General features: G+C 41.0%; 2 protein-coding genes across 6 annotated transcripts; both read left to right on the forward strand.

Annotated features, from left to right (window-relative positions):
- Positions 1 to 508: 508 nt before the first annotated feature.
- On the forward strand, positions 509 to 6,272 carry LOC130525342 (G-protein coupled receptor-associated protein LMBRD2B-like). Of its 2 annotated transcripts, XM_057032017.1 has the most exons (18): positions 510 to 651; positions 1,202 to 1,414; positions 1,496 to 1,590; positions 1,784 to 1,882; positions 1,960 to 2,127; positions 2,203 to 2,413; positions 2,498 to 2,572; positions 2,665 to 2,760; positions 2,842 to 3,025; positions 3,184 to 3,365; positions 3,447 to 3,580; positions 3,741 to 3,846; positions 3,940 to 4,037; positions 4,400 to 4,503; positions 4,606 to 4,652; positions 4,726 to 4,834; positions 5,332 to 5,416; positions 5,501 to 6,272. In XM_057032017.1, exons 2-18 carry the CDS (start codon positions 1,241 to 1,243, stop codon positions 5,562 to 5,564), a joined length of 2,031 nt encoding a protein of 676 aa, XP_056887997.1. In that variant the 5' UTR covers positions 510 to 651; positions 1,202 to 1,240; the 3' UTR covers positions 5,565 to 6,272. The 2 variants fall into 2 exon arrangements, with proteins under 2 accessions (XP_056887996.1, XP_056887997.1); XM_057032016.1 differs by having other exon boundaries at positions 509 to 651; positions 3,184 to 3,580.
- Positions 6,273 to 6,712: 440 nt separating this feature from the next.
- golm1 (golgi membrane protein 1) lies at positions 6,713 to 11,511 on the forward strand. Of its 4 annotated transcripts, none has more exons than XM_057032018.1 (11): positions 6,713 to 6,908; positions 7,447 to 7,581; positions 7,888 to 8,067; positions 8,157 to 8,211; positions 8,296 to 8,398; positions 8,475 to 8,598; positions 8,826 to 8,979; positions 9,092 to 9,283; positions 9,951 to 10,109; positions 10,222 to 10,314; positions 10,454 to 11,511. In XM_057032018.1, exons 2-10 carry the CDS (start codon positions 7,453 to 7,455, stop codon positions 10,311 to 10,313), a joined length of 1,188 nt encoding a protein of 395 aa, XP_056887998.1. In that variant the 5' UTR covers positions 6,713 to 6,908; positions 7,447 to 7,452; the 3' UTR covers position 10,314; positions 10,454 to 11,511. The 4 variants fall into 4 exon arrangements, with proteins under 4 accessions (XP_056887998.1, XP_056888002.1, XP_056887999.1 ...); XM_057032022.1 differs by having other exon boundaries at positions 10,466 to 11,511; XM_057032019.1 differs by having other exon boundaries at positions 6,719 to 7,003.
- The last annotated feature ends 7 nt before the right edge of the window (positions 11,512 to 11,518 follow it).

Genomic DNA, 11,518 nt, shown 5'->3' on the forward strand with positions numbered 1-11,518 from the left:
ATTTGGTTATAAAGGCTCATGACTGCATAACTGATATGTTAAGATTTCTGCTGTTGCTTCAAGACTCAATAAGCATCTTAAATCATGGCAACAGATGACATGAAAATACAAATTGATAGTAGATGTTTGTAATTCTTGCAATATGAATTTGACTATTGTTTTAAGACATAGGTGTCAAAAAACTTGCTGTACTTCTTGCTGACCTCTTCTCTACTTGTATGTTGACCTAGGGTGATTTTATGTGAAACCCAAAAATAAATAATTTTGCATATTAAAGGTTTAAACACTTTGTTTAATCATAAATGTGTCCTTTGTCTGTCTGACGTAGTGTTTTATTACTACCAGCACTCACTGGGTTTGTATCAATGTGATGTTTAATTTTTGCTCGATAGAGACAGTTGTAAATACGAGTTAAAAACTGAAAATGGGGAGTCACACGACTATTTACAACATTTCTATGATTCATTTCTACTAATTACTACAATTCCCAGAATCCTTTGTGGCAAACATACAGTACGCGGCATTTTACGGCTATAAACGGAACTTTACGTAATGCCGTGTCAAAATGTGTTTTTATTAATGAGGAACACGACGTCAGATATTGTCAGTGTAGCGCTTTAAGGGACTTTAGTGCGAAACCAGAAGATCAAGGTAAGAATCTCTTCGACTCTGCTTCTAGATCAATGGACCGTTTATTTACGGCACATTATCCGCTTTTCCAAACACGTTTGTTTCTTTTCTTCAACAATTAAACGCGACTGTAGTAACAACATTGCAAATCAGTCACACGACCCCAAACAAAACGACGCTCATCACGTTCCATTTAATTCTTGGATAAACAGTTCATCGCACTGCTAACTGTAAAGTTTAAAGATTCTTTTATTTGTTTGCTAAAGCAACTTGTCTTTAATGATAATGTTAAACGTTAGTCTATTTCAGTCCTTTAATAAGATTAGTTGGTCGCCGGAATGTGTGTTTTTTGTAGAATAATCTTTTGTAAAAATATTTTATAAACGTAGTTATTTATTTTTTCTTAATTTCCTTTTATTTGGAAATATCTTTCCCTTTATTTCCTGCTGGCTTTTAAAATATTGTAGCATGTTTTAAATATTGTAGCATGTTTTGTTTTGTATGATCCTATCCGCTGTTCTTAAATGACATTTTTTTACATATTTTTTAATAACCCTCTTGTCTTCCTCAGACACCATGACCTCTTGACGTCTTTCTGTCGGTCGTCACTATGAGCGGCGCTGCACTCGCTGTCGTGGTTGTTGTTGTGTTTTTCTTAGCATTTTTCCTCCTGCAGCGCTATGGAGACGTGCGGAAGCAACAGTGGATGGTCCTCCTGGGGACCCTGTTGTCCTGGTACCTCTGCTTCCTCATTGTCTTCATCCTGCCACTTGACGTCAGCACGGTATCGAACCTCTGACATGAGCGCGGTTTTCTTTGACATCTTTGCCTGTTTCGTTGAACTGAACCTGACTGTTTGTTCTAGACCATCTACAAGCAGTGTCTTGATGACAATGCAAAGCAGCCCACTCCTCCAGCTCCATCAAGGCGCTCTAATCAGTCTCTCTATTCAAGTGTCAGGTAAATAAGATTTCTAGTAAAATAGGAAATCAGAATGATCCAATGATACTTCTGTTTTGTGGTCAAGCTGTCTACTTATTGGCATCTTTTCATGCTGTCCAATACTGACCATCTTCTACTTTACTACTCTAAAAACTATTCCTGCAATCATTCCTTAATCAAATGTGTTCTCACACTCATTTTTGTGTTACAGTGAACTGAAACCTTGTGTGGAACCTTGGAGTTATATTCCCGAGGGCATTCTACCTGTGTTCTGGAGGGTTGTCTATTGGACTTCCCAGTTTCTTACTTGGTACCACAAAGTCACAAATTGTCGAAACTACAGCTGTCTTTTGTTACGATCTTCCCTCCCCGTATGTTTGTCTGCAGGCTGCTGTTGCCGTTTATGCAGTCATACGCTCGGTCGGGGGCCTTCTCCAGGGTGGGAAAGATTAAAACGGCTCTCATTGAAAATGCAATCTATTACGGCACCTACCTACTTATTTTCGTCTGCCTGCTCATATATGTGGCTGCCCACCCACAGTGGCGACTCTCATGGTAAGTGACCCCCCGCCCCCTTCCTCAGTTTTCAGAAATGCTCACATGTGCGTACTTGTCTGTCTGTTTGTGAAGGAGGGAATTCCAGACCATTGGAATTACAGCTGCCAACACCTGGGGCCTCTTTCTTTTGGTGCTGTTGCTAGGCTATGGATTAGTGGAGATCCCTCGCTCTTATTGGCTCTCATCTTCCCACGGTTATCTGCTGGCCAAGACCTATTTCAAAGTAGCTAAAATGGCTATCGAGAAGAGCGCAGCCGAGAAGGACCTAGCAGATGTTATGGAGGTGGCCTGGTTTTTGAATGATCGTGGTCTAAATAGTCAGTTCCTACCTGTGATGAATCTGAATGTCTAATGTACTTTTCATCAGGATGTGGCTGATGTTAATGCTTCTGTCCGGTACAACACTAATCTGCGGAAGTGTGTTGACACTATTTTAACAAAGGTGAGGCAAAGATGCTTGTTCACCTTCAAAATAGCACGTGGCTTTTATAGTTTCTCTGGGTCCGTCTTCATCTGAGCATCATCTCATTTTAGTGCCCTCCGGGCTATCAAGAAGAGATGACAACAAGCACGTCGGATAGGGAACATGTCCAACCCACTGAAAGAGACCTGGCTAACCTTCATAAAAAGGTCACGGTTATATTATTATAGTGCTGTAGTGCAGTCTTCAAAGAAACAATACTAAATAATGTGCCGAACCACGTGTTTTAGGTCATTTCTGCAGTTCAGAGACACAGTCAGACTCAAGTTCAGTGGTCGATTCTGCTGGATGAGGCCCTTCATCTAGAAGACGTGGCCAAAAGCCTGAGCAGTTCTGCACGACTTTTCATCCGTGGCTCCTCCTCTGCACAGCACCGTGACTGCCTCCGCAGGTTCCTTTACTCTCCTACTGTTGGTGAGTCCACTCAGCCTCAAGAAACCACTCATATTACTATTGTAAGATTATAAAGTCATGAAGTCATGGAATACATTATAGTTGCTCACTGTCAATACACTAGATTATAAGACCCAAAGAGTAATGGCCATGTAATCTTTCTTGTCTGCTTCCTCCAGAATGGTATTGGGAGTGTGTGTTCAGGCAGATCTTCTACAGGTTTATGGCTGTGGCGCTGTGTCTCCTGTCAGTGGCTGTAGTGTGGTCGGAATGCACCTTCTTCAGCACCCACCCTGTCCTCTCACTGTTCGCCGTGTTTGTTGAGGCCGCTGAAAAACAGTACAACTACATTTGCATTGAGGTCAGTGTGTTTGCTAAAGTAGCGTGGTCAAAAATCCCCGCAGGAATCCTGATTTCTTTCTATTTTCTTTCTCTCCACCAGGTAGTGTGCTTCATCACCATCCTCTTCCTGTGTGTGTGTGTCTACTCGACAGTATTCCGGATAAGAGTGTTCAACTACTACAACCTGGTGCCGCACCATCAAACCGATGCCTACAGCCTGCAGTTCAGCGGCATGTATGTTTCCAAATGAAAGCGGGATTTTTACTCTGTATTGATATAAAACACTCAATGTTTTGAGACCTTCTTGATGACAGATTATTACAGTTAATTGCTTTATAGCATAAGATCTGTCGAGAAGATGTGGTGTTCAGCCTGATTTTCTCGCTTCTTTCAGGTTGTTTTGTCGTCTGACACCGCCTTTGTGCCTCAATTTTCTGGGCTTGATCCACATGGACTCTGCAGTCTCACATCAAGACCGAATACAGACGTCGTACACCTCTGTGGGTCCCACACGCACCCGTATGATCGTGCGTGTTCTCTTTAGAACAGCCAAAATTTATCATCGATGGCTTAAATTTGTGTCTCTCTCTCAGATCATGGGGTCCATGCAGGTGCTGTCTTTCATATCAAATGGATTCTACATCTATTATCCCATGCTGGTGTTATTGCTCTGCTTTGCAACTATTTACAGGTTAGCCCCGTTTCTCCTTTTACATTCATAACTGCTATCCGACATTTTTAAAGAGAGAAATGTTTCATTGAAGCTGTGAGAGAGTCAGTAGTTCTGCCTACAGCTGTAGCTCAATAAATATCAGCTAGATTCTGCTGAAAATGGCAAGCAACCTTTGCAACAATAACAAATGCAGCTTTGCGTGTATTTATGCATCTACTGAAATATCATATTAGGAGGTGTATTCACTGTTTACGATTCACCTGAAGTCGATATTTAATTCAACCGATGTAAAGTAGAAACTAAATGGAGGCTGCTAGAGACCGCTGTTTCATTTTCAGTGAGATATTCTGTTAATTCTCACCATATTTTGTCATCCCCAGCCTGGGCTCCCGCTGTTTGAACCTGCTGGGCTTCCATCAGTACATCACTGATGACGAGTTGACCTCTGACCTGGTGGATGAAGGAAGGGACTTGACCAGAATAGGTTTAGTTTCATCATGAATCCAATATTTCAGAAAATGGTCTGTGCGGATACTTGAGATTTAAATAATACTTGGAATTAAAATGAGTGTCTCCATGTTTGCAGAAGGAAGGAAAAGGCAGAAAGCCAAAGATGGAGATAAACAAAAATGGGTTAGAATGTTTTGTTGAATCAAACTATTGTTCGCTCTGTTAAAAGTGTGTGACTGGCCGTGTTGGGTTTCAGAGTTGGAGGGAGCGGCATCGGCCTCTGGGTGTGACCTCTCGGACCAGATCTGGTTACACTGAATTAAGGGATAACCACAGCAGCAGTGTGACAGAGTTCAAGCCAAATGGTAATGAAAGAAAAGAAAAACCTACAAGAACCACAAAATAAATGGTCATTAAAGCTACTGTTGCTGGTTGGACTAGGCTTTGCCATTAAGGTGGTTGATTGAGCTTAAGGTGGTTGATTGTGTTTCACATATGTTTGCTTTTGTTTTATAAGTTTCCTTAAGTCATTTGTGAGGTACCCTCAGCAGCTGCCATGTGCTTTTATCTATTATCATGAGTGCAGGACAAGCAGATTGGTTTAAGGCAAGGAAGATCTGCTAACCACATTGCTTATGTCGGACAGCTGCTCTACATCTAAAAATTGTTTCTGAATTTAGTGTTAACTGGCCTGCAACAACGATGCTTGTCAATGATCTGTCATAGCCGTTCATCATCGTTTCTAAAACAAGGATGCAAGGATTCATTTGATTCAAGTCCATGAAACTTTACTGCGATATCGATTAAAGGCTAAAAGTACACTTAAATTGTGTAACGTATAAATCTCTTCTCTGTGTTTCAGGCATCACTTTCAGCAGAAGCGAAGAGCTGGAGGAGCCACTCAGGCCTTTACTTGATTTCAGAGATGAAGCTCCACCACAGAGAAGGTGCGGTGTTTGAACTGGATTTGATCAATCACCATATTGATTTGGATCAGAGAATACGATGTTTTTTCTCTTTTGACTCTGCAGTCTCACAGAGGGACGTTACTTATCTCTGTCGCCATCTCAGGCCGGAATATTTGATGATGTTTGATTGAAGACGTGGAAGAAGAATTGTAGGTGATAAAAGGAGAACTAATCGTTTTGGAAAGAAGACAATGATGTAAAGGTGTTAGGAAAGAAGTAGAATAAATCTGAAAATATATATAAGGACATGAAAAATAAAATTATTTTTTTTAATGTATGTTATTTTATATGTTTTTGAAAATAGACTTCTCAGGTCCTGCTTTATAATATTTCACTATTTTCCACCAAAACATGCCACAATAAAGAGATGCTAATAATTAAATCTACTCATTTCTGAACCTATAGTTGCACGGCCAAATATTTTGTGCAGCGGTGGTGCTTAACAGATATAACGATGGATGCCACCAGAAGTGGCTGAAGCTGGAACCGTGGCACATGGACCATCTGAACAGTTTACCTTTCAATCTATTTTTTTATGTTACTAATTAAGTTAACTTACTAACTAATGCATGTGTTCAATATTATGTTTGGGTTGACATCACATTAGCTGTATGAGATTCAAGCATTTCATCAAAGGGATTGTTGATTCCACTGTATTTTGGAACGAAATATGCATTAAAATGTAAGAAAAATGAATATGGGGTGCATTCTTCTTAAAACTATAAACTGTCATTTGTGCATAAAATTTGAGATCTACACATTTTCTCCCCTCATTGTATATTTCTTGTGTTGAAAAATAAACACCGTTTTTATTGGATAAACTCTTAATGTAGCACCAATGACTCATGGTTGGCATATTTTTCTGCACTACTTAATCATACCACCTCCGGAATCTCTTATTTGCACTTTCATTTTTCTTCATATAGTCTAATATTCCCTTCTGTATATAATTCCCCCCTCTGTATATAATGTACATAACAAAATAGTTTTTTTCTTTTAGTGTTGTATATCACTGGCTGCTTCTGTAACCCGTGAATTTCCCCGATGTGGTATCAAAAAAGTTTTATCTTATAAAGCTTTCGTTATGTGTGGCTAATCAGAACAGGCTGCTGCCTTGATTTCGCTCGGGAAATTCGAAAATGTATTATTCAGTGACGGGCCAAATAACATTTGGTCTGAAAAGAATGACTATAAAACTGTTAAATTGAGAATGAATAATCTCGCATAAATAACTCACAGATCATCAAGCAGTGAATTGACAGTCCGCTCTTTAGAACCACATTTTCCTATTGCACCCAAAGGCAGCACGGTTTGAATGACTGTAGTTTATTGCTTTACTGTAATAGATGTAGACTAACCTCGAGAAGGAACGGTTTTGTTGGGGAAAGAGACGCAATATTATAAATCACGCAGTCCAGCGCAGGTCTCCTTACCGGAGCCCACATTTATTTCCTGCTTTGCGTGGTTTCGGGTAAGTGATGGAATAAAGGAGAAGCTACGTGGCTAACGCGTTAGCTTACAGCGTAGACGTAGAGTAGCAACATCTCTTTTCCGGATTGAGCCAAGGTGAACGTTGGCTATTTTGCTACCATTTTGATGGGATTGGCAAATTTAAATCACACGGTTAATTGTATCCCCCTTTTTCATACTGTTAAACGGGCACTACCAATCTAAATTCATGAGAACTCTCCATAGGCAAACAGATTGATTTCAGCGACGCTGGGGGGAACAGACATTGCTAAGCTACTCACTGGCTGTTTTGTTTAACCAACAATAATTAACAGCTAGTGGATTCGATTTCTGCTGGCAACCTGTTGTTGACTTCAATATCGGCACAGTTTCCTTTTTAAGACAGACTGATAGGGAAAAAAGGTTTTTAAAGTAGGTCAATCGCAAATGCAAACCTTTCCTACAGCTTTAAGCTATTTGTTCGTACGGGAGTATTTCTAATGTATATAGTTCAGAAACGAGCAGAGTGCATGCTGACCTTGGTCTTCTTTCATTTGCAGATAAGTATGGGTGCACTTGGAAACGGTCGTCGTGGAGGAAGATCGCCTCCTTTACTGATCGGTGCCCTGATTGCCTGTATCCTGGTTCTCGGCTTCAACTACTGGGTTTCCAGTTCCCGAAACCTGGAGCTGCAGGTAGCCCAGGACCCCTAAAAAAAACGTTTTAATTTCTCTAATGTTTATATCGTAGAGACATAATGTTTATGTCTCTACGATTGTTTTCGCTGTCCAAACGAATTCATTTGCATGAAATTCAATCTGATTTACGTATTTTGGCCTGTGGAGGACTGAAACATTTAAATGAGAGGACTGAGAAATCCCAAACAAAGTCTAGAAGAGGATGCAAATTCCACACAGATGGCCCGACTACGACACTTGTGTACAGCGATGCCGTAGTTAACCAAACACCTAACATTAATTGTCTTTTTATGTATGATACAGACTAAATTGTACGACTTGGAGAGCCAGGTGAGACGTGGAGCAGCGGAAAGAGGAGCTGCGGAGATGAAAAAGAACGCGTTCCAGGATGAGCTCCAGAGACAGAAGGAGCACATGGAGCACATGGAAAGCTTCTACAAGAAACAACTGGAGGGAACCCAGAACACATGTACCCAGGAAAAGGTGCACACAAAATCCAATGAGTGTCTGAAACTGTCATTGATACAAACATGGGAAAAACAACAATATGGACAGTTCTTTTTTTCTTCCAGGGCACCCTGCAGAAGAATATTTCCTCCAGTACCAAAACCGTACAGCAACTCAAAGGTAACGAATCAAAAGGCCCTTTTCTCTTGACAGGAAAAGTATGAAAATGTTGCTGTTTATGTTTTGGCTGCATTTGCGCTGTAGGACAACTGAGCCAGCTGAACAACGACCTGGGAAAGCTTCAAAAGGAGCTGCAGAATTGCCAAGGCAACATTAAAACCCTCAACAAAAAACTCATTTATGACATGTAAGCGCCGCCGCAAGTACGCACGAAAACCACAAGTATTTTGTATTTTTTAGGTCATATTTGTGTGTCTGTGTAGGACTCATTGCAATGCAGAGCTCAAGTCCCAGAAGGAGCAGTGTGATAGTAGAGTGGCAGCAGCTGAATCTGAAGCCATCAAGAAATTAAAGAACCCTCCACCCCCTCCAGAGAAATCCTCACAGGCAAGAAGACATTGATTTATATGACTTGCTGAATTAAGAAAGAAGTTTTCTTTTTTTGCAAATATATATTTTATTGATGCAGATGCAGAATGTTTTTATTTTGACACCAGGGTGTCAAAAACTAGTAATTCACCAGTTTATGGACAGCTCATAGATTCTGTGAACTTTATAAAAAAGGGCTGCGATCACTCCAAAGTTAATAATCTGAGTGGATATTTTTTCCTCAGCTGGAAAACACACTGGATAAAGTGGACAAAGTGAATGAAGCTGCATACGAAGAAGTCAAGGCACCCAATGATTTGAACCAGACAGCAAGTCTCACTCAGACCAACGAGAATGAAGCCCTTGAACTGCTAACCAATGATGTTATTGTGGAGAAAGGTAAAGAGCACAAATACCTTTGGAATCTATCTAGCTGAAATTTAACACATAAAATTGCACATTAACTTCTTACTTGGGCTTTGCACTCTGTCTGATATCCTGTCTTTCTCAGCAAAAGCTTCCTCCAAAGAAGAACCACATTCTGTTCCTCCAGCTGCAGCAGACAAGGCGGATGGCTTACCGCCGCCACCAGAGGGCGCTGTCTTTACAGATGAGGCCGAAGCGGAAATTTTGAAAAATAATCTGGCTGAAGATGAAAATTTTGAAGTCATGGACCTTCATGATGAGGCTGCTCAGACACAAGGCAAGAATAAAATAGTTACTGATTTGACATTGCAACTAGTTTTGGGTTTTTTAAAATTGTGGAGCTGGTTTATTAATAACCTTACCACGGATCAGCTGATTAACAAAAGACAATGATTTGACCCACGGGACGATATATCAATCAATCAATCTTTATTTATATAGCGTCATTTACAATCAAAATTGTTTCTAGGCACTTTCCAGAATCCCAGGGCCTGACCCCAAACAAGCAACAGTAGCAAGGAAAAACTGCCCTTTAACAGGAAGAAACCTTGAGCAGGACCGGGCTCATGTAGGGGGACCCTCCTGCTGATGAGGGGCTGGGTAGAGAGAGAGGAGAAGGGGGAGGACAAGTAGAGGAGAGAATAGGCAGAGATCATGGAAATACATTAATTATAACAAAGTGCTGGTGTAAGAGTTGAGTGGGTCAGCGGGGTCGGAGGTCAGCAGGTCAGCGTACAGCTGTGAAGGTGGCGATACCTGTAGATGGAAACAGAGAGAGGAGAGGAGGGGCAGCCCCGCGGGGTGACAGAGGCCTGTCAGGTGCTCATGTTTCTGGACCCCAGCAGCCTCGGCCTATAGCAGCATAACTAAGATGTATATAGGATTCTCAGTGAAGACGTTGTGAAGTTGTATTTTTAAATCAAACAACTTCTTTATTCCTCCAGAGAGGGAGTCTGATCTGGAAGGCATTTTGATGAGCAAGAACGGAGAGGAGACTCCTCCTGCTCAGATGCCTGATGAGCCAGTGGAATATTTGGCAGAAGAACAAGGAGTGGGGGTGCTCAATGAGGAGAAACAGCCGAAGAAACAGCCTGAAGATATAGGTACTGTACATTATCCATATAGAGTATAACTGAGGAGATATGAGACACAGGAGAGAGGTGATTAACAACCAGTTCTGATTGTGTGTCACAATCACCTCTGCTTGATTTTCAGACTTGGAGCAGGAGCTCTCTGACTATAATGGAGATGATGACAATGAAGGAGAGTTTGAAGCAGACAAACAAGCTCAGCTGGCACAAAATTAAGGTAAAAAGCTAAAATACACCCCAGCTGCTGCTGGAGCGTAGGATTTTGTGGGTGATGGCGAGTTGTGTTTATGATACAATGATTTGATACCCATTTGGATGAACATGGCGACGGATTAAAACTGTTTGTTTGTTTTCAGGGTTCAAAATAGATGTTGGTGGAGTCTTCATACCACAAGTAGAAGCGGGAATAGACACGCAAACTCAAGTTGGGAGCACTCAAGACAAAGGAAACCCCGGTTCCATCTGCTGTGGACCTCAAAAAGTCTAATCCTCTCTGACCTTTGCAAACATTAAATCAGTCAGGATCATCGATTTTACTTTGATCATAATATGTAAATATCAGGTATGTGTGCCCACTAATCCACCAGAGGCCTTTTCCCAGTCAGCAGAATCCACTTGCTTGGTCAGCTGCTCATGAACAGACTCAGAAGAGACTCTTGAGGTCAGCGGCATTGACCTGCGCCATGAAAAAATATGCCACTGGACTCAATGCAAAATATACTAAATATAGACTGTACTGAGATTCTTGGGTAAAGTCGTCACTCCGATGCTATAACATGAGCAATAACATCAGACAACTGTTGCGAGAGCGTCGATATTCTGGATGGTTTCCGTGCCGACAGACACCTAACTGCTGTAAATGAAGTGTAGAAGCAGGGCCTGTTGCATTTGAAGGCTCTTAGAAAATCCAGAGATGAAGATGTGGTTCTGGTTCTTTTAAGATGAAGTAGCCTCCAAACATTGGGGAAGGGGTATTTGTTGCCTTGGTGATCACAGAACAGATATTTGATTTGCTGTGGATTTTAATGGGGGGGATGAGGTGCTGTACAAATGGTGAAGGAAACTAAACTTGTCCCGGCTGATGTCGCTCAAACTGGTTTTGGTCCAACTGGTTACTGGTTCTCTGCATTTAAACATCGACAAAAAAAATCTTGTCCAACGGGTGAGCATGATTTCTGTTTCTTAATTGGGATGTAGTTAATTTTGCAAATATCCAAATGCAGATAAAAGGATGATGTTTGATCTAGTTTAGAACAGCTGCTCGTCTTTCCGTGTGTCAGTGTGTGCGTACCCCTATTTTTAATCACTTGACCTGAAGAGAAAATAATGTTCATAATAACAAATTGTTTTTATAAATTAAATTATGAAACTATTGATGATATAAGGAAATAAAATCATGTTTGTTGGAACTACAGGAGGTG

Source organism: Takifugu flavidus, chromosome 5, assembly GCF_003711565.1.
Source record: "Takifugu flavidus isolate HTHZ2018 chromosome 5, ASM371156v2, whole genome shotgun sequence".
Lineage (NCBI taxonomy): Eukaryota > Metazoa > Chordata > Actinopteri > Tetraodontiformes > Tetraodontidae > Takifugu > Takifugu flavidus.

Excerpts from the sequence above, each read along its gene's own strand:
- LOC130525342 (XM_057032016.1), top strand. The coding sequence starts at position 1,241 with ATGAGCGGCGCTGCACTCGCTGTCGTGGTTGTTGTTGTGTTTTTCTTA. Across the intron at positions 1,591-1,783 it reads TCTCTCTATTCAAGTGTCAG|TGAACTGAAACCTTGTGTGG; the intron begins GTAAATAAGATT and ends TTTGTGTTACAG. Across the intron at positions 3,026-3,183 it reads CCTTTACTCTCCTACTGTTG|AATGGTATTGGGAGTGTGTG; the intron begins GTGAGTCCACTC and ends TGCTTCCTCCAG.
- golm1 (XM_057032018.1), top strand. The coding sequence starts at position 7,453 with ATGGGTGCACTTGGAAACGGTCGTCGTGGAGGAAGATCGCCTCCTTTA. Across the intron at positions 8,212-8,295 it reads AACCGTACAGCAACTCAAAG|GACAACTGAGCCAGCTGAAC; the intron begins GTAACGAATCAA and ends TTTGCGCTGTAG. Across the intron at positions 8,599-8,825 it reads CTCCAGAGAAATCCTCACAG|CTGGAAAACACACTGGATAA; the intron begins GCAAGAAGACAT and ends TTTTTTCCTCAG.